This window comes from Odocoileus virginianus, chromosome 22 (genome assembly GCF_023699985.2).
Source record: "Odocoileus virginianus isolate 20LAN1187 ecotype Illinois chromosome 22, Ovbor_1.2, whole genome shotgun sequence".
In the NCBI taxonomy this organism is placed as follows: domain Eukaryota; kingdom Metazoa; phylum Chordata; class Mammalia; order Artiodactyla; family Cervidae; genus Odocoileus; species Odocoileus virginianus.
Window position 1 is genome coordinate 13,418,507 of NC_069695.1, and position 22,164 is coordinate 13,440,670.

General features: G+C 50.1%; 1 protein-coding gene across 4 annotated transcripts in view; it reads left to right on the top strand.

Moving 5' to 3' along the window:
• The window catches only part of ST8SIA5 (ST8 alpha-N-acetyl-neuraminide alpha-2,8-sialyltransferase 5), a 74,531-nt gene that overhangs the window by 24,589 nt on the left and 27,778 nt on the right, over window positions 1-22,164 (top strand). For 3 of the 4 annotated variants that reach the window (XR_011482712.1, XM_070452619.1, XM_020870978.2), the window contains exons 2-3: window positions 2,347-2,454; window positions 18,487-18,579. Coding sequence is in view for 3 of the 4 variants with exons in the window: in XM_070452619.1 (XP_070308720.1) it covers window positions 2,347-2,454; window positions 18,487-18,579 (201 nt within the window). In the remaining variant the exon portion in view is untranslated. The remainder of the gene's footprint in view (window positions 1-2,346; window positions 2,455-18,486; window positions 18,580-22,164) is intronic. The other variant, XM_020870979.2, reaches the window with a different exon arrangement.

Here is a 22,164-nt window from a genome sequence, read left to right on the forward strand (position 1 = left end):
TGTGTTGTGGATAGATAAGTATATGAAGGGACTTCCCCAATGGTCCAGCGGCTAAGACTCTGAGCTCCCAACACAGGGGGCCTGGGTTTGATCCCTGGTCAGGGAACTAGACCCCACATGTTGTATCTAAGACCTGATGCAGCCAAATAAATAAATAAATACTTGGGCGTCCTTGGTGGCTCAGACGGTAAAGCGTCTGCCTGAAATGCGGGAGACCTGGGTTTGATCCCTGGGTCGGGAAGATCCCCTGGAGAAGGAAATGGCAACCCACTCTAGTATTCTTGCCTGGAAAATTTCATGGATGGGGGAGCCTGGTAGGCTACAGTCCATGGGGTCGCAAGAGTCGGACACGACTGAGCAACTTCACTAGTTCAAGAATAAAAAGATCTCGGGCCAGCACAAGTGCAATGCTGCTGCTGTTCCCTGAACGCACCAGGAACTGAAGGGCGCTTTGCTGCGGCTTCAGGCTCTGTCCTGCGAGTTGTGCCTGTTCTGCCCCCAGCTCCGCTCTGCTGTGGAGGCGGAGAGTGTGGACAGAGAATCGGAGTCACACGGCCAAGCATCCCCTGAGCACCTCACGTGTGCAGCCCTTCTGCTCACAGTGCCCCGAGGGCCTCTTCCACTCAGCGTCTGGCTGGAAACCAGGCTGACTCACAGGCTGGAGGCGACCTGTCTTGCCATCGAGGACACAGCTCAGCCCGGTGATTGAGGACACAGCTCAGCCCGGTGATACTTCTGGTCAAGCACTTTTGAGACATCAGGACCGCTCTCCTGACTCGAAAGATAGCATCAGAGGCCAAGAGAGACGAGGAGACTTCACTGGGGCCACTCAGCTCATTAGCGGCTGATCCGGGTAGACCAGAGCCCAGCTCCGACCACCGTCCCTGCCCCGTTTCCCTTGGCATAGAGGCTGTTTATTAAAGGGCTTTATTTTTAGGGGTTTAAGAGTTTTATGCTTGTTTGTTTGTTTGATTTATTCTCCACTTGCACGGTGAAGTTTATGCCACGTGCCAGAGTCTTTGATGGGACTTGAATATTCACATTTGAGGGCAAAGCCAGCCTCTAGGAGGTGCACTGGGGCTCGGTGTGGGGGGCAGGGGTTCCCTACAGCAGACATTTGGCAATGTCTGGAGACAGTTCTGGTCATCACAGCAGGAGAGTAGGGGAGGAGGTGCTGCTGGCCTTGGAGGATAGAAACCAGGGATGCTGCTCACCAGTGGAGCACAGGACAGCCCCCCAACAAGCACTGTGCAGCCCTTTGCAAATGGTAGCAGTGCCAGACCCTGGTGATGGGGCGGCAGCACCCCTTTGGTCTGTAGCCTTCTCTTGGACCTGGGCAGGTTCCCGCCGAGAAACCCAACCATGGCCAAAGCTTTGGGGCAGCGTGGCTGGGACCAGGCGTGCACAGTTAGCCTCTTTTCAGGTCTGGCCAACTGTTTTCAGCCTAGTATCTCCGTGCATGAGGTCAGAAGTGCGGAGCACCTCTGGGTCAAGCCTCCTGCCATCTATCTGTCTGGGGGGCAGGTAGACGGCCCAGCTTGCTTAGGCTTAAGGCAGGGGCCCTGGGTGCGTGGAGGTGGGTAGTAGCTAATGTTCCTTAAGAACCTGAAGCAATTTTCCTGCCCGCCACTCCATTTTGCACCCTCACCTTCAGTGGCCCTGGCACTGCACCTTCCAAAGCTTTCTAGATCTGTGCCCGGAGAATAGATTTGCTTCTTACAAGCAGTCAGGGCTCCTCTCTCTGGCCTAAGGCAAGTGATCCATCTGCTTTTGCTCTTCCAAATTGTTGTCGCTGGGCCCCTTCTATGCCTTCTCTCCAGCCATGCTCAGGCCCTTATTATGCCTTTGCTGCATTTCAGTCAGCCTGGGGGAGGGAGCAAAGAGAACCAGGTGTGTTGAGTTCATCTCTTAAGCAGGAGGCCTGTCCTTATGTATTGGAAAACTAGACTTCATTAAAAGCTTTGCTGTGTGTCTGGCCTCAGAGGAAGGTGAAGAGCTGATGAGCTGGAGCGAGTTGCTAGAGGCGGAATTGAAGGATGCACCAGACAGAGGGTAGGGGAGCTCGGTGACCTTGATCTCCCTAAACCTCAGTGTCTCTGCATATATGACAACGTGTATCCCCCACCTGCCCATCCAGGTGAACTGAGGGCACGGATGTGGACCAGCAGAGAACCCTGTAAAGGACCCTGGTTTCTTATGGTCATCCTTCTGCATGGACAGCACTCTCATCTCCACTAGGAGTGGTCGAGGCGATGTGTCATGTGGCACACGCTGGACCACGGCTCCCGTGTGACGGGCTTACCCAGCATGTGAGCATGAGTACCGACTGCCTCGTTCTCTTGCCAGAGGCCTCCAGTTTGGTTGGCAGAGTGGCGACCAGCTGGCCAATTGGACGGGGCTCTTTAATGTCACGGACGACCCGGCAGTGCAGAGCGGCAGTGACTCCAGTTCCAGGTACAGACCCCCGGTGAACAACCAGGGAGGGGGGAAGCTCTTCTTGGGGCGACCCTGCAGCCTCTGCCCCTCCAGGCTGCCCTCAGGGAAGAAGCGGTCTCAGTGCAACGGCCCAGAACTCCCCCTGGGATCTGATCTGGGCTGCTTAGATAGGAGGGTGAGGGCCAGGACCCAACCAGAGCAAAGCAGGGACTTACTGCCCCCTCTTTTGGAATGAGGGTGAGGGGTGATGGAGTGGGAGTCTGGGTCTCCAGTCTCCACTTGAGGTGGGGGCCACATTCCACCCCTTCTGGAAGAGGAGTGTAGGTGTGTATTGGGATGGCACTGGGGTGGGCAAAGACCATTGGCTTCCTGCTCCTCTGAAATCCACTGAGCAGGCCGTCCCTACTCTGCCTAGCCTTGGCTGGGCCGACCTTGGCTGTACTAAGTTGCTCAGTCGTATCCGACCCTATGGACTGTAGCCTACCAGGTTCTGTGCATGGGATTCTCCAGGCAAGAATACTGGAGAGGGTTGCCATTTCCTCCTCCAGAGGATCTTCTCAAACCATTGGTTGAACCCACATCTCTTATGTCTCCTGCATTGGCAGACGGGCTTTTTACCACTAGTGCCACCTAGGAAGTCCTTGACCTTTGTTGGGGAAGAAGCATTTTCATCAAGATATGATACTGAGAACTGACATTTATACCATCACACGGTTATTTCTTCTTGATCTCCTGTAGTGTTTGGAGCTAAAATCAGGAATGAGGGGCATTCTGTATATCCAGCAAAAGGAACTGTTTGTAGAACGAATGAAAACGGAGCATTCTCAGGAGGAACACGCTCATTGCGGGGTGGGGGTGGGGTGCGGCGAGGGTGGTCATTTTGAGGAATTTTTTCAGACAAGGTGGGATGCTCTCTCTGCTTGAAGGTGGGTGTGGCTGCAACTTGCCCACTCAGGGTTTCTCGGGGCTAAGTTGTTTGGTTTCTTAATTTTTGCCTTTCCAAGTGCAGGCTAACTATAGATTAATTTCTCTGGGAAAGAGGCCTGGGTTTTTGTTGCTATTAATATCGACACTAAAACATCAAATTGACCCTGCAGAAGAGAAGTAGTATGTTTTTCAGGGGCTTCAATATGCATGATTTTATCCAATGCTTTGAAAAAGGGAGGATGTGGCTCCAATGTCAGATGCCGACGGGGGAGGTGAACAGACAGGCCTTGGGGTGTGGGACAGCCAAGGGCCATGGCCTAGGATCAGGGTCTTATTCTGACTCTTTAGGAGCCTGGTGCTGCTGCTGCTAAGTTGCTTCAATCGTATCCGACTCTGTGCCACCCCAGAGACGGCAGCCCACCAGGCTCCTCTGTCCCTGGGATTCTCCAGGCAAGAACACTGGAGTGGGTTGCCATTTCCTTCTCCAATGCATGAAAGTGAAAAGTGAAAGTGAAGTCTCTCAGTCGTGTCCGACTCTTCGCGACCCCATGGACTGCAGCTTACCAGGCTCCTCCGTCCATGGGATTTTCCAGGCAAGAGTACTGGAGTGGGGTGCCATTGCCTTCACTTTTGGAGCCTAGTTCTTTCCATATATCTGTGGTGGGAGCCCTGGACTGCCACTTGGTGCCTGGGATTGTCACCCAGTGAGAGTGACAAGTCCAGACTTGTCTGTTCCCTATGTTACGCTTCCAACATTGGCCCTTCTGCTGTGTGACCCGCCCAACCAGATGCCCTGGGGTGTCTAGGTAAGTCTGCAGGTGTCTGTCTCCCTGGGAAGGACTCCCTGAAGGGTTCACAGAGAGGGTTTGGCTAGAAAATCCTAATCAGCTGAGTAAGATGGGACAGGCCCCTGGGAGGCTGTTCTGGGCAGATGTTCTGGGCTGGAACTGAGACCACTGCACGGATTCTGTTTCTGATTTTTCCTACTGCCAGCAGTTTTTGTCTCTCTGTCCTTTCCCTGCAATTTTGTCTCTAATTTCTCTGCCTTTCTCACCCCACCTAGTCTCTCCTCGTCCTTTCTTCCTGCCACCCTCTCCGGGTTCACTTTTCTTTCTCAGTCCCTGCGTCCTGCCTCACTCTCCTCCTCCCTCTCATCTCCCTTGCCCTTGGTCCTCTCTCCGTCTCTCAGCAGCACAGGTCAGACTCCCCCTCTCTGTCTCCCGGGGTCCCTTGGATTCAGAGACACCGCCACCTCCATCAGGTGCCCTTTATTCAACATCGTCACCAGCTGAATGGGTTTCCTTCCGGAGAGCTGCCGTTTGACTGAGAGCCCCTTGAGCCCCTGAATAAATGTGATGACCACACTTCCCAAGTTCTTCTTGGGCACTGCCAACTCAGATCCCAGTTTCTGATTGACCCCTAAACTCCCCACATAGGTGAGAAAACACAGTATGTCTTTTCCACGTGCAGAATATAATGGTTCGTGTAATTAGAACCGACTCGTGTGTTGGAGATTCTTTTCTTTGGTGTGGGAGCAGCTTCTGCCTTCTTTAAAATGGACGGGACAGCTCCTCGCAGCAGATGTGTGGGACTTGGGGGAGGACCTGATGACACTGGGAAAGGACTCTGCCGAGTGAAAGTGCATCATCCCAGCAGACAACTGTCCGTGCCTGAAATACGGGATGAGCTTTGTGGTATTATTTGCCTACTGAATAATTCAGCGCATGCCATATTTTGCTATCTGTAGCTGTGTGGAGGGTTGAAGTGTGGTACACCGGAAGTCATTTATTATTAACACCCATTGGAAGGGAGGTCAGGAGTTACCATTTATAACAAAGGATAAAGAGGGGCAAAAAAAACACAGTGACTCATAAGTTATGTACTCAACCAGGAGCCACAAGGAGAAGGAGCAGGTCCAAATGATCGGTCTGGAACACTCCAAGCAGGACCACAAAGGAAATCCAGGCCAGATGGTGCTCATAAAGGCTGTGTCCAGGTCTCTACTTTGGACAGGAGCTGGGGGAAGTCCAGCTGGCAAGTATGTGAGTTACAAAATAAACATTGACATATAGCTTTGTTAATTTCAGGTCTAGATCTCAAAGTGTCCAATAGGCATCTAAGGAGAACTGCTGTAGAGAGCAGATAGGAATAATTGGTAATCAGCAAGTGCTTCTGTTTAAGTGGCTGCCTTGAAGGAGCAGGAAGGTCTTTGAAGAGAGTTCTCATCATCTTCAGATTAGGTGTTTATGTTTCTTCTCCCCACCTAGGCAGTGATTGTGCTTCTCCCTCTTTGGATTTTCAGCACCCAGTATGGCACCAGCTCAATAAATGTTAATTGAATAAAGGATGAATTAAGCAAGGACAAAGTAAAGACTGTTGGTAAGAATGCGGACTTCAACGTTAGTGTCCCTGAATTCTCCCTTAGAGATTTATTCCTTTGGATTAAACCTCGTCTTCTCCTGGCAGTATCCTTGAAAATTAATCCCTGGGGAGGGGAAACATTTTGGAATCATAAACTCACTCACAGTTTAGAATGACCAGAGAATTTTTTCTCTTGAGAGGAGCAGGTAGTCAGGTAGTCTGAGAATCTGGGTGGCAGGGTGGGAAAGAGGAGACTGAAGGTGGGCGGGTGTGTGTGGATAAAAACAGAAGGCAATGAAGGCAGATGATATACTTTTGCAATAACTGACTGAGTGCTGCCCCCACCCCCGCCACCCACTCCATCCCACCCCCCACTACGGAGTGTGGCAACTCTGAGAAGGGGAAGATGGGCGAGGGGAGGGGGGTGAAGGGCTCTTGTCCTGTGAGCTCACTGCTTTGACCTCTCCAACCTGGCCAGCTTCTTGCAAACCCAGTGGCCATCTGGAGGGCAGGGGAGGCATCGCGCCCACCTGCCAAAGTGGGCAGGCAGTGCCTACTGCCTCGGGACACCACAGGGAAAGGTCACCCAATCTTAGGGGCTGAGGTCAGCTGAGGCAGAAGTCTCCAAGGTGCTAACCTCAGCCTGGTCTATAGTCACAGCGCAAAAGGCTTCACTCAGCTTCCGTCAGATGGTTCCTGATCCATGTCCCAGTCCATGTCCTCCTCCAGGATCCACCTCCCACTCCACCGCCTCCTGGAAGCTCTCCCTGATAGCCACTTTCACTCCATGTTCTGTAAGATGTGTCTGCATCGGGATTGGGTGGGGGGTGGTGAGTTAAAGTGAAAGTTGCTCGGTCGTGTCTGACTCTTTGCCACCCCGTGGACAGTCCATGGAATTCTCTAGGCCTGAATGCTGGAGTGGGTCTATGCTTTCCCTTTCCCAGGGGATCTTCCCAACCCAGGAATCAAACTGGGATCTCCTGCATTGCAGGTGGATTCTTTACCAACTGAGTATCAGGGAAGGAAGCAATTTCTATCGTTACTCACACAGAGAACTCCCCAGCAAGTGCACACGAACCCCTCTGAGCTTGCTCAGGCCTTCCCCAAATCCTGAGGATGCTCCTATGCCAGAAAATGGGGCTGGACTGCCTGTGCGTGCAGTGTCAGGACCCTCTGAACCTTCTTACTTCAGACCCAGCCCACAGGCAGCCCGTCCTCCCACAGTGCATGCAACCTTGGCCCCCTGGTCCGGGACCGCATGGCAGGAGCTGGTTTGCTATGACAGGGAAGGACCACTTCTAGGGCAGAGCTGAGGACAGATTTTCCCTGCACTGCTGGGCTTCCACTTGGGGTGCTGGGGACTTCCCGTGGGGAAGGAAGCTCCAGCACAGGAGTGGTGGGCAGGCCCCAAACTGGTGACACAGTCGCCTCTTTGCTCTGCAGAATGGCAGGCTGAGTGAATGTGTGTTTCTTTCTGAAAGAAAGAGCCTTTCTTTCTGGGTCAAGGTCTGCGTTCCGGGCAAGTGTGTATGCCTGGGGTGTGGAATCATCATATTTCAGAGCTGGAAGGAACTTGACTGAATTGAATTTAGCATTTTATTATGCTGTCTTGAATTGTTCCCTAATTGTTTCATGACAGTGTATAATTAGGGAATAAATTGTGTGATGCAGCTGGCGAGGGCTCCAGGAGCCTAGGGTACAAGTCAGAGGTGATTCTGTGGAGGGGAGGGACTTGGATTGGACACGGACAGGTGATGATGCCATGGTTGAGCGCTACTGGGGACTGGCTGTGTGCCAGGCACAGTGCTGGGCGCCTGATGCATTACCCTCAGACCTTTGGCGGGGAGGGTGCTGTCATTGCCCCCATTTTACAGATGAGGAACTGAGTCCCCACTTCCAGGTGGCAGTGAGTGGTGGAGCTGGAACACACCCCTTGCCCTGTAACTCTGAGTCCAGCACTCGTGGGCCATGCAGAGGGATTCTACTTTCCGGGCTGTGGATGGACATCCAAGGTTGGGTTAGGTTGGGTCTCCTTGGCTGTCCTTGCCAAGTCGTCTCAGCTCCTGGCTGTTAGACTGGACTAAAATGACCGTATTGATCTAAGTAGGTAACTGACATGCACGTTTTCTCCCAGTGCTGTCATGAACACTATAGGCAAGAAAAGACAATCATTAGGGTCTCTCATCCCCTCCTCTCCTATCTCTTTCCTACTTTTGACTTTCTGTGCTCTCCTTCACCCACAGCCTCTATGCTTTGTGCTCTTGCTGTCTCCTCTTGGGGGTCCTGGATTTCAAAGAAGAGCCCTGGGTTGCAAGGTTAGCCCAAGGGAAAGACTTTTCCACGGAGGACTTATGGAGGAGATGTGGTGACAGCTTTGAGGGGTGGGGTCTGCACGTCTGCATTTGAGTGCAGGCTGGCTTAGCATAAGCCTTTTGGGTCAATTTTTGCTTCTGGGGAAAAGGACATACATAAATAAATAAGAGATTAGGAGAGTAGTCTGAATTTGGGGGTCACCTGCATCAACACGAGTATTGTGAGAGAATGAGATTATCGAGAGAGAGGATGCAGAGTGATCAGCAGTCTTTGGATGGAGTTGCCTCCTTATTTGGTTGAGTTTAAAATGGAAAAATTCTCCTGTGGTTCTGATATGCTATCTGGATGTTCTTCTTTGCTTTTTGACTGCCAGATTTTTCTATGAATATCCCTTAAGTTTAGCAGATTATTTGGAATGAAACTACTTTTTTTTTAAGATTCCTCACTCTATTAATTTATTTTAAATAATGGGTGAAAAATAAATAACCAGAACTCTTGAGCTCCCTCTAAGTAAGATGGCACTGCATCTCCCTTTCCTCCCACGCACCCCGTGTGGGCTTCTGGTGGCAGATAGAGGAGGCCGACTGTGAAGGCGGGGCTGCTGAGGCCCCGAGAGGCCTCGGATGGTGTCGTTCCGTGAGCTTTCCTGGCCACCAAGCTTTGTGGCCCTTGGCTGTGTCTGAATTGAGTCTCCTGGTCAAATAACCACTGGCATGAACCTTTCTGTGCCTCAGTTGCCTCCTCCTCTGTGAAGCTCCCACTTTGCTCAGCCACCAGCGGGGTCCCCTGGGTGGGTGCACAGCTAGGCAGGAGGTGTTCCCCTCGCAGCCGGCTTTTCACATCAGATGACCCTGGCCCCACCCCTTTCTCAGCCCCCAGTCAGCTCCCCAGACCCTCTGTTCCTCCCTCCAGCGGTCTGTTCTTCCTCCTTGCCACGGCTCCCACGCTTCCTTCCTCCTGGACCATCATCAAGAATTTAATACTAGTCCCTTAGCAAAGACAGGAGGCCGCCGAAAGGAGTGAGAACGGAAGGAAATGGAGAATGGAAAGGACAGGGCTCTGGGGTCTGGTTAGGAGGACCAGCATCCATCTGGGAATCAGTTGAGGGGATGCTTAGAAGGGAAGGCACCAAGGCTCTCCAGGTGCCCACTCCGTGTAGCCATGCATAGCCCGCAACCGCTTCTTCAGTGGCTGTGGAGGCTGTGCTGGGACCCTGGGCAGTGGGGCTCCTGGAGCCTCTAAGGGAGGCCGGTCCTGAGACTGCAAACCTCCCCTCCCTCAAGCCCAGCTGGGGCTCCTTGATTTACCTTCCGGAACCTCCTAGAACACTTCCACCTACTCTTCCTCCAGCCATTCCTTCACACGTCAGGGAATCCTATTCTCTCTGCCTCACCTGAGACCCACTCTTCATACGCTCACTGTCTTAGTCTGTGCGGGCTGCTGTGATGAAATACCACACACCAGAAGGCTCATCAACGGCAGGGATTTGCTTTCCGCAGTTCTGGAGGCTGGGAGTCTGAGCCTGCATGGTCGCCAGCACCGGTGAGGACCCTGTTCCGGGTGGCGGACTTGTGTCCTCACATGGTGGAAGGAGCTGAAGATCTCTCTGGGGCCTCTTTTATAAAGGCACAAATCCCATTCAGGGGTCACCACCCTCATGACCTCATGACCCCCGAAGGCCCCACCTCCTGATATCATCACCTTGGGGGTTAGGGTTCCAGCATATGAATTTCGGGGGGACACGCATTCAGCTCAGTGAACGCACCCGCTCCTTCACTTTGAGCCTCCACAGTCTCCGCCTCCAGCACCTCCTACTTCCGGTCTTGCCTCAAACCACCCCCGTGGGGCTCTTGCCTCCCCTGCCTCTGGCTGCTGTTGAATGACCCAGGGATCTCCCTGGGCTCCTGTTGTCTTGAACACCATCAGTATCTGGGGACCAAGTGGTGTATGCGAGAGACATGGGCTTCATCTTCTCCCAGCGTCACTGCTGGGGCTCAAAGTAATGTAGCCCCCAGTGAATTCCATGGTCCAGATGGAGATCTGGAGGGGGGTTCAGGCCGGACAGGGGAGCCCTCTGTGGGGCAGGCTCATGGGGAAGGGCTAGGAGGAATGACAGAGCCAGACTCTGCTTCCTAGACCCAGGGCATGCTGAAACGAGGCCCCCTCAGCCTGCAAAGCTGGAGCCCAGGCCTGTATGGGAGGAGGGGACCCAGTATTCAACAGTTGCAGTCATGTTTGCATTTGTCTTCTCATTTAACAGGGGCCATCACCTGCTGATCAGGCAGCCAGTGCTGCCCAGCCCTGCCCCCCACCTCCCCAAGGGCACAGAGATGGGGCAGGATGGATGCAGCCTGGCGCCAGCATCGGACTTGGCTGCCGGAAGCCAAGTGGCATCTGAGCTGAGCTGGGCTCCTGATGTGACCGGCGGTGACTATTTATACCTGTGAGGTGTCCTGCCAGCATCTCCTCCCCTTTGAACTGGGTAGAGATCATCTTTCCAGAATTGAAAGAAGAGATAGTGACTAGCTCACCTTGAGAGGCTCATGGAGTTAGGGAGAAACTGCTACTCTCAGTCTTCTAGTAGCCCAAGGGAATGCTTGAGATATTTAGAGAAAGAGCCGTGGCTTAAAAGGGCATTTGTTAGTGATTTTCAATAATAAGAGTCATAACCCCATTACAGAAAGTGTATAAAAATGTAGAAAAGTATTTTTTTTAAATCATCATAATCCTGTACTTAGAGCAACCTACTATTAATATCTTGTTACGTCCTTTCCCATGTGCTCGCATATGTATATATAATTTTTTTTTTGAGATCATAGTTTTGTAGCTTGCTTTTTTCACTCAGTATTATCATGTAATCGTTTTCTCATGCACAAACATTTCAGCATCATTTTGATGTCTGCATGATGATCAGTATCCAGACCAAACGAATTTCTGTGGCTTCCTCCAGAATGCTGTCCTCGGGCCTCTGCTCAGCAGAATCAAGGAGTGACGCAGTGTGGTGGTGCTTCTTACAGTCTTATTTCCTCAGGTTGTTTATCTTTAGAGACTGAGATGGAACAGCACAGCCTTCTAAAAGCAAAGCCCAGATAGGCTGGAGAAAGAAGCAAGGGCTATTAGATCCATTTTTTTTTTCAGATGGAAAAACGAGGCTTTAGACCTCGGCCTGGAGTGATTGTAATTACCTGGCTAAGGTACCACATGCAGTGTTTTCAGAGTGCCTGGGATTTTTTTCAATCATCAGGTGTGGTAAGACACACAGATGTGGGAATGACTGTCAAGAAGGAAGAGGTTTTTATACTTATAGATCCTGAAAAATGGGAAGCACACCATACCAGATCGGGCCACATGGGAAGGCACCAGCATCAGCCAAGAAGCAGAAGGAGCAAAGGGGGAAAAGTGGACAAGAGCCTTTATTGTGGTTTCTGTGTAAGGAACGGATGAGGCAGGCACACGGGCTTAGACTGGCTTGTTTAAATAATTCCAGTGGGCTCTGGGCAGAGAGCTGCCCCAAGTTGTCTGGTAGCTGGCCTGTGGGTGATTAGGGCAGAGGACTAGGTGGTCCTAAGTGTGAGAGGAGGAGAAAGGGGAGGAGGAGGTGGTGGCGGAGAGTGAGCTCTGGATTGCTTGGTTTGCACATGAAAGATGTGCTCACAGGGTTTTTTGTTTTTTCACCATATCTAGGAATTGACTATCTCTAGGAGACGCAGTCTCTCCGGGGCCAGGAAGGCCCCAGGTTTCAAAGCATCAGAAACACAGTTAATCCATGAAGTTTGCAGCAGAGATGGGTGATCAGGGATATCCCTACGTCACAGCAGAACTCAGCATGGGCTTTACCCTCAGGGTGATGGGGGAGAGGTTTCCTAATAGCAGCAGCAGGAGAATGGCAGTCAATCCAGATGGTGGGGAACTTCTGAGTTATCCGTTTCTTTCTCAGCTCTGTCATCCACCAGCTGAGGGGCTGTAAACACGTCTCTGACTCACTGGGCATCCACTGACAGGTCTTGTCCTTTCAGGGCAGGAGAAAGGCGAAGAAGGGGAATAGACATTTTCTGGGCACTTACTGTGTGCCAGACGCTATACTAATGCTTTCTTTGAAATTCTCATCATTATCTTATCTTGTCACAGGTGTACTTCGTTTTTTATGCTGATTTTGCAAATGAGAAAACTAAGGCTCATGGAAGTGATGGGCCCCTGGCTAGGGATGGGCAAAGAAGGATGTGAACCCTATTCCGAAACCCTTGCCATTACCCATGCTATCTAATAGCCACGAAACACAGCATGTGAGACCATTTGGAATCACTGAACTGCCAAGTGATGATATTGGGGATTCAAGAGAAAGGGAGACTGAGTGGAGGCTGGCAGAGGGAAAGTGAGGATGGCCTTGTGATGGACGAAGGGGCTGGCTGATCAAAGGGAGGTGCTGATTGGTTTTAACTTCCTTCGAGAGTTTCTCTTGTTTGCTGTGCTTAGTCCTTCAGTCGTGTCCGACTCTTTGAGACCCCATGGACTACAGCCCGCCAGGGCCCTCTTTCCATGGGGATTCTCCAGGCAGAATACTGGCGTGGGTGCCATGCCCTCCTCCAGGGCATCTTCCTCACTCAGGGATCAAACCCAGGTCTCCCGCACTGCAGGCAGATTCTTTACTCTCTGAGCCAACAGGGAAGCTGGTAAACATTCTCTTGTTTATGGATCATTAATTCATAAAATTGTTCTGGCTTGGTTAGTTAAGTGGGAAACACTGAGGAAACTTTGGGATCGTGCTTTAGTGCTGAATGGGACTTCAGATACCACCTCATTCAAATTATTTAGGAGGAGAAAAAAGGCTCAGAGAGACAAAGCGATTTACTCAAGGTTGGTTTAGAGGCATATCCTGGGTGTGTCTGCAAGTGTCCCAACTCCTGAGAACCCAAGCATAAGTGCCCTCTTAATTATCTTCTACATCATCAGAATCTGGAACTTTTCTTAGTAGCAGCCTGAGATCATGGCTTCAGATGCCCCAGTAGACTCCCAAGGGCTTAGTGTCACTGGCTGTGGTTGCAAGTGACGATCTTTGTGATAAGACACCAGACCTCACTTACTGTTGTCTGATGGAAAAATGACCTAAGTTAGAGACAAGGTCATGGACGTTTTTTTAGCCCCAGGCTGACACCTTGTTCTTAGTTGCAGATAACAGAAACCATTTTACTTAAAGCAGAAAGGGATTGATTAAGGGTAAGGCTAGCACAGAATCACCAGGAAAGCTGAAGAAAGACTCCAGGCCAGCTTCCAAGCATGTCTCTGCAAACTGCATTGTGAAACTGGGCCACCGTGGAAGCCTCTGATAAAATCGTGAAGGTGCAGCCATCACTGCAATTTCCAAGAGCCATGCCACCTCTGCCACATTCTGCCCCAGGGAAACAATGCCTTGAGCCTTGACATTCTTCTAGAACATGGCTCTGAATCAGTCTCATGCTACTGATTGTGAAAGTGTTAGTTGCTCAGTTGTGTCTGACTCTTTGCAACCCCGTGGACTGTAGACCACCAGGCTCCTATGTCCGTGGAAAGAATTTTCACAGGCAAGAATACTGGAATGAGTTGCCATTCCCTTCTCCAGGGGGCCTTCCTGACCAGGGATCAAACCTGGGTCTCCTGCTTTGCAGGCTGATTCTGTACCTTCTGAGCCTCCAGGGAAGCTACTGACTGGTTGAACTTAAATTACATGGAGGACCCTAGCTACAAAGGAGTCTGGGAAATGTAGTTTTTAGCTTTCTTGTCTCTGTAGTGCAAATGTGCAGAGATAACAAAGACAGATTTCACATGTTTCAGATATTCCTCATTTGGAAAGGGAAATAGATATATAAACAGACGATTGTAATACAATTATATCTGCTCTAATTAAGAGAAAATGTATAGAATAACCTGAGAGTGAGCATTAGAAAGGATCAGTATGAGTTTGCCAAGTGAGAAAGACAATGAAAAGAGTTGTAAAACATAAAGGAAACAGAAAAAGGAGAGTGAGATTTTAGGATCTTCAGTGCCTCAGTTCAGTTTAGTCGCTCAATCGTGTTTGACTCTTTGCAACCCCGTGGACTGCAGCATGCCAGACCTTCCTGTCCATCACCAGCTCCCAGAGTTTACTCAAATGCATGTCCATTGGGTCAGTGATGCCATCCAGTCATCTCATTCTCTGTCATCCCCTTCTCCTCCTGCCTTCAATCTTTCCCAGAATCAGGGTCTTTTCAAATGAGTTAGTTCCTCACATCAAGTTGTCAAAGTATTAGAGTTCCAGCTTCAGCATCAGTCCTTCCAATGAATATTCAGGACTGATTTCATTTAGGATGGACTGGTTGGGTCTCCTTGCAGTCCAAGGGACTCTCAAGAGTCTTCTCCAACATCATAGTTTAAAAGCATCAATTTTTTGGCACTCAGCTTTGTTTATAGTCCAACTCTCACATCCATACATGACTACTGGAAAAACTATAGCCTTGACTAGATGGACCTTTGTTGGCAAAGTAGTGTCTCTGCTTTTTAATATGCTATCTAGGTTGGTCATAACTTTTCTTCCAGGGAGCAAGCATCTTTTAATTTCATGGCTGCAGTCACCATCTGTAGTGATTTTGGAGCCCCCAAAAATAAAGTCTGACACTGTTTCCACTGTTTCCCCATCTATTTCCCATGAAGTGATGGGACCAGATGCCATGATCTTCGTTTTCAGAATGTTGAGCTTTAAGCCAACTTTTTCACTCTCCTCTTTCACTTTCATCAAGAGGCTCTTTAGTTCTTCTTCACTTTCTGCCATAAGGGTGGTGTCATCTGCATATCTGAGGTTATTGATATTTCTCCCGGCAATCTTGATTTCAGCTTGTGCTTCATCCAACCTAGTGTTTCTCATGATGTACTCTGCATATAAATTAAATAAGCAGGGTGACAATACACAGCCTTGAGAGACTCCTTTCCTTATTTGGAACCAGTCTGTTGTTCCATGTACAGTTCTAACTGTTGCTTCCTGATCTGCATACAGATTTCTCAAGAGGCAGGTCAGATGGTCTGGTATTCCTAACTCTTGAAGAATTTTCCACAGTTTGTTGTGATCCACATAGTCAAAGGCTTTGGCATAGTCAATAAAGCAGAAGTAGATGTTTTTTTGGAACTCTTTTTCTTTTTTGATGATCCAACAGATGCTGGCAATTTGATCTCTGGTTCCTCTGACTTTTCTAAATCCAGCTTGAACATCTGGAAGTTCACAGTTCACATACTGTTGAAGCCTGGCCTGGAGTATTTTGAGCATTACTTTACGAAATCTGCTTAAATTCTTTTATAACATGAAAAGAGGGAGATGATTTATTTTGTATGGATAGGAATCAATTTGTTGTGTAAAATATTTTTAATATTCTAAAATATATTTAAAATGTTTTAAATTTATGATAACATTTAAAATTAAATTATAGTAAAATAATAAAGAACAAATATTTACAAATATAATCTTTTTTAAGTGTTAAATATGATGTTATATTTTAAATTATTTAAAATACAAGTTGTTTAAAAAGAAGCCAATTAATTGGATAAATATCTCAGTATTTCTAAAGCAGCACAGACATAAGTTTGTCTATAGAAGTTAGTGAGAATATATGTGAAATAGCTGCTGCCACGTTTTGGGAAAGTTTGTGGGAAATGCTCAAGGACTGACTTTATTTTAAATCCTTGGTTGTGGCTTGCAGGGCCCAGCTGCAGTCCTGGGGCTCCGCCCTGACCTCTGGCTCTCCAGGACTAGCTGTAGAGAGGCCTCTGCCCCAAGTTTGAGGCTGAGCCTGTAGATTTCTTGATTGTGGGCTCTCCTGGGATCCCACCGTCAGAGCTTCATTAGCCCTGGTGTCTTCCGATGACCTCTAGAAAGAGAGGCCATGAGGAGAGGGTACAGCTGGCCTCTTCCCTGGAGGCCCCTCTGCCTTCGTGGCCGAGTCTGGTGGGGAACTACCGTGTTTTCTCTTGGTGGTCACCCTCCCCGCCCATCCCCACCCCACCCCAGTCAGCAGATGTTCCCTGGGCTGGTGTGAACTCTCAGGTGTGGCTGTAGGAGGTCAGAGGGCCCTTTCCAGGGGTCACCAACTGTCTTTATAAAGTGGGAAGACAAGAGCATCTTGACTGTATGCACTGCTTCGTGACCCAGCTTTGCCACCTGCCACCTACATGGCTCTGGGCAAGTGTGTTAACCCCCAGAGCCTGCTCTGGATGCTTGTGATGACCACTTATCTGGTGGGCTAGAGATACAGATTGGAAGAGGATATTATGTTTAATGAAATAAGTCAGACAAAGACTAATACTATATGGTGTCACTTATATGTGGAATCTAAAAAGTAATACAGGGCTTCCTAGGTGGCTCAGTGGTAAAGAATCTGCCCACCAATGCAGGAGACACAAGAGACATGGGTTTGATCCTTGGATAGGGAAGATCTCCTGGAAGAGGAGATGGCAACCCACTCCAGTATTTTTGCTTGGAAAATCCCATGGCCAGAGGAGCCTAGCAGGCTACAGTTCATGGAGTCAGAAAGCATTGGACATGACTTAGTGACTAAACAGCAACAAAAGTAATACAAGTGATTGTGCATTCAAAGTAGAAATAGAATCACAGACATGCTAAACAAACTTGTGGTTATCAAAGGGGAGAGGGGAGGGGGCAGAGATAAATTAGGAATATGGGATTAGCTGGAATCAAGATGGCCGGGAGAAATATCAATAACCTCAGATAGGCAGATGACACCACCCTTATGGCAGAAAGTGAAGAGGAACTAAAAAGCCTCTTGATGCAAGTGAAAGAGGAGAGTGAAAAAGTTGGCTTAAAGATCAACATTCAGGAAACTAAGATCATGGCATCTGGTCCCATCACTTCATGGGAAATAGATGGGGAAACAGTGGAAACAGTGTCAGACTTATTTTTGGGGGCTCCAAAATCTCTGCAGATGGTGATTGCAGCCATGAAATTAAAAGACACTTACTCCTTGGAAGGAAAGTTATGACCAACCTAGATAGCATATTAAAAAGCAGAGACATTACTTTGCCAACAAAGGTCCGTCTAGTCAAGGCTATGGTTTTTCCAGTAGTCATGTATGGATGTGAGAGTTGGACTGTGAGGAAAGCTGAGCACTGAAAAATTGATGCTTTTGAACTGTGGTGTTGGAGAAGACTCTTGAGAGTCCCTTGGACTGCAAGGAGACCCAACCAGTCCATCCTAAAGGAGATCAGTCCTGGGTGTTCATTGGAAGGACTGATGCTGAAGCTGAAACTCCAATACTTTGGCCACCTCATGTGAAGAGTTGACTCATTGGAAAAGACCCTGATGCTGGGAGGGATTGGGGGCAGGAGGAGAAGGGGACGACAGAGGATGAGATGGCTGGATGGCATCACCGACTGGATGGACATGAGTTTTAGTAAACTCCGGGAGTTGGTGATGGACAGGGAGGCCTGGCGTGCTGTGATTCATGGGGTCAAAGAGTCGGACACGACTGAGTGAACTGAACTGAACTGAACTGATGGGATTAGCAGATATAAATGACTGTATACAAAATGGATAAGAAACAAGGAGATATTGTATAACCAGGGAATTATACCCATTATCTTGTAATCACCATGCTGTATATCTGAAGCTAACATAATACTATAAGTCAACTCTACTTCAATTAAAAAGGAAAAAAAATGAATACTTCCATGTGGAGTACTGGGCCCTGAACTTGGCCCGTGACCAGGGCTCAGCGGTGTTGGCTGAGGTTGGCATTGGTATTCTGCGTGAAGCTGCAGAAGGGACTGAGGTGGCTCAGGATCCTCCACACTGACAGCACGGCCTGGAGCACCGTCAGTTCAGCTGCAGTTTTCTCAGCTGCCAAATGGGGAGGAAGAGCCTCACCTAGTCCCAGCGCGAGCATGAACGCCAATGAGCTAATGGAAGCAGAAATTCTTCTCACAGTAGGAAAGCAGCTTGTGCTTTCTCAGCTATGCTGTGGCTGTCACTCCTAGACACTTCCCCAGGAGGAGGAGAAAGGGGCAGGAGAGGGCAGGCCCGGCTGAAGGCCTGTAGCCTCGCTGACCGACTCCAGGGCCGCCTCCGTCAACGACTGGTCCCAGGAGGAGTGCGAATGAGGATGTATCCAGAGCATCCTCTTTCTCCTTCAGAGTCACCAGGTGGAACCAAGCCTGCTTCAAAGTGTCATGATGTACTGAAACGGGTTCATGGCCTAAATGCTTATACTCCCGGGGTAGTAGGGGTGCCGAGAGTAATCAGCCAACCAGTGATTAAACCAGTGGGCCTGGAGGCAGACCGCCATCAGGTCATCTGCTGGGGAGGGCTGGTTTTCTCTATTATTTTGACAGGACACCACCCCTCTGCCCCCCACTCCTGCCATTGAGAGACCCAACAGGATCCTGTGAGTCTGCCTGCTTCTCTGCGTAGTAACCTCTGTCTCTGTTGGTTCCCAGGTACTTTGAATTTTACGAGGGCCCTTTTGAGTATAACTCCACAAGATGCCTGGAGCTGAGGCACGAGATCTTGGAAGTGAAGGTGCTCTCCATGTGAGTGTGGCTGGGTGGGTGGTGGGTGCTGGGCGGTACATGTTGGGGGCTGGCAGGGCAGGGGCTTGGGTGGGGGCATGGTCCAAGGAAATAGGACACTTGGTGGCTCATGACAGAGCAAGAATTAGGCCTGCTTCCCCAGGGCCTCTGGCGTTTGGAGAGCCCTGGAGGGCTGGACATAGGGATGACTGTTTGTGTTTTACGAAAAATGTCAAGTTTGCAAGGTCACCTCTGGTGACTGCGTGTTCCAGCCCCCGGCTCAATTACCAGCCTCCACAATTATCATCACGGAGCTCTCTTATATAGAAATTGAAGAGGGCACAGGAGTATGTGTCCTGAAATTCAGTACTTTGTGGCTTAAGCATTGCCCTCTTGCTATTGCCTTTTAAAAATTTTATATTCATTCATTGTTAAAATTATTATTTAAAGTATACACTTTTCAAGTGGTGCAAAAGGGTATAAAGTGAGAAGCCCCCTTTCCACAGACCTCCCCTCCCTCAGTCTCCTCCTCAGAAGCCACCCGTGTATCTTCATGCATCCTTCTAGAAAGTCCACATAAACCAGCACCCAAATAGCAAGAGAACTGTGCCGGCTCCCCCCCACCCCAGTGTATCACTGTGGCTCTTTTACAACCTGTGCGAGGGAAGACACATCACATGCTGGACACTCACTCACTCCCTCACAGGACTGCCAGGAATTGAGAGGAATCTGTGTCCTGTTAATCATGACAGGATGCATGTTGACTTGGAAACTGTTACCATTGACCCTTGAACAATGTGGGTTTGAACTGCACAGTTCCACTTAGATGCAGATGTTTGTCAAGAGTAAGTTCTGCAGTGCTACTCGGTCCGAGGTTGGTTGAATCTGTGGATGCAGAGGAACTGTGGGCCTAGAGGGCTGCTCGCAAGCCCTGTGCTATTCAAGGGGCAGCTGTACACCCAGATGTGGAAGAAATCGGGGCCAGGCAGTGCTGGGAGCTCATGTGGACTCAAGGGCCCCTGACAGGATCCTGGCACCACCATCGGGCCCACAGGCAGGAGCCGCTGTGCCTGTAGCCATTTGACATGATCTCGTGATCATGCCGGTCACTGAAAGAGCATGGGCCTTGGGGTCAGGCAGACTTGGGGTCCAAAGCCGATTTGGGCCTTAGCAGCTCTGCTTGTTTATACAAATTACTCAACCTCTCTGAGTCTTTCCTTTCCTATAAAAATGGGGCCACTATTACCTACTTTAAGGTTGCAGTAAAGACTAACTGAAATAACATAAGTGAAAGCATTGTGTTGGCCAAAAAGTTCATTCAGGTTTTTCCATATGATGTCACAGATACGTAGCCCAGGAGTGCATGTCACAGCAGCACACATAATAGGTGCTCAATAAATGTGAATGTTGTCCCCACACCCCCAAACCTTTTCCTTTCTGGAGTTAGCAGCAGCAGCAGCAGCAGCTTTGCTGACATTCACAGACTCCATCAGCTTAGTCGTACAGGAAAGTTCCAGCGATAAGGCCAGGTGTCCAGCTGGGATCAGCGGCATTGTTCACGGTCCCTGTTCTGACCGAGGGTCTGGGGTTAAGTCCAGGTGTCCACCTGGGATCAGCAGCATTATTCACGGTCCCTGTTCTGACTGAGTGTCTGGGGGTAAGGCCAGGTGTCCACCTGGGATCAGTTGCATTGTTCACAGCCCCTGTTCTGACCGAGGGTCTGGGGTTAAGGCCAGGTGTCCAGCTGGGATCAGCGGCATTGTTCACGGCCCCTGTTCTGACTGAGGGTCTGGGGTTAAGGCCAGGTGTCCAGCTGGGATCAGCGGCATTGTTCACGGCCCCTGTTCTGACCGAGGGTCTGGGGTTAAGGCCAGGTGTCCACCTGGGATCAGTTGCATTGTTCACAGCCCCTGTTCTGACCGAGGGTCTGGGGTTAAGGCCAGGTATCCAGCTGGGATCAGCAGCATTGTTCACGGTCCCTGTTCTGACTGAGTGTCTGGGGGTAAGGCCAGGTGTCCACCTGGGATCAGCAGCATTGTTCACGGTCCCTGTTCTGACCGAGGGTCTGGGGTTAAGGCCACGTGTCCACCTGGGATCAGTTGCATTGTTCACAGCCCCTGTTCTGACCGAGGGTCTGGGGTTAAGGCCAGGTATCCAGCTGGGATCAGCGGCATTGTTCACGGTCCCTGTTCTGACTGACTGTCTGGGGGTAAGGCCAGGTGTCTACCTGGGATCAGTTGCATTGTTCACAGCCCCTGTTCTGACCGAGGGTCTGGGTTTAAGGCCAGGTATCCAGCTGGGATCAGCGGCATTGTTCACGGTCCCTGTTCTGACTGACTGTCTGGGGGTAAGGCCAGGTGTCTACCTGGGATCAGTTGCATTGTTCACAGCCCCTGTTCTGACCGAGGGTCTGGGGTTAAGGCCAGGTATCCAGCTGGGATCAGCGGCATTGTTCACGGTCCCTGTTCTGACCAAGGGCTTGAAGCTTGCAGAGGAAGCCCAGGAAGTGCTCCCTCTCTGTCCATCCCACCCAGCCCTGAGCAGACCGCACTGTGGAGGGGACAAGGAGTTAACTGGGCCAAGAGGATTCCAGACCAGGGGGACAGTGTGTGCAGATGCCTGGGCCAGGAAGGGCCCGCTGTGTCCCAGCCTCTGAGAGCCGGCCTGAGGGGACACCGGAGCCGGGTCACTGGAGGGCAGGCAGGGCTGGGCCTTGTGAGTCCTGCAGTGCAGGCCAGGATCTAGAATTTTTCTCTGTCTAAGGGCCATGGGACCCGTGGGAAGGTGGGAGAGTAGGATGTGGTTGGCATTGGGTATGCTCCGCCGAGGAGCTGTGACTTAATGACAAAGACGGCTGCCTGGCCCCCTGTCAGGAGCCAAAGGTGTAAGCAGAGAGCCTGATCTTTTCTCAGAACTCCAAGATCTTAGGCCCTTAAGATGTCTCACTCTGAGAGCATAACAAGAGTTCACAAAGGGTGAATAATTAATTTTAAAAATTATGAGATGCAGTTTCTTCTGGCTACCTCAGGATCCAGAGAGGAAGCCTGAGAGACCCTGCAAATGGGCCATCCTTCTGTTCCAGCCCACCCCCTACCCCGTATTTCCTGTGTGTTTGCCTGAGTCCCTGTATCGTTTTGCTGAGGCTGCCACCACACAGTACCCCCGACCAGGGGGCTTAGACAACAGAACTTTACTTCCTCATGGCTCTGGAGGCTGAAGGTCTGAGATCGAGGTGCCAGCAGATTCGTTTCTCCTGAGGCCTCTCTCCTTGGCTGATACGTGGCCGTCTTCTCTCTCTGTCTTGCAGGGTCTTCCCTCTGTACCCATGTCCTAATTTCCTCTTCTTATAAGGACATCACTTGTAATGGCCTAGGGCCCACCCTGGTGATGTCATTTGAGCTTAACCACCTCTTTAAAGACCTTATCTCCAAATGGAGTCACATTCTGAGATCTTGGGGTTTGGGGCTTCAGCATAGGAATTTCAAAGAAGCTATAACACAGTCCATAATAGTCCTATCAGAGGGACCATGTTAGAAGTTCCTCGGGCCCTTAAGGGGATTTCCTCATAACTCAGTCTTGTAAAGAATCTGCCTACAATGCAAGAGA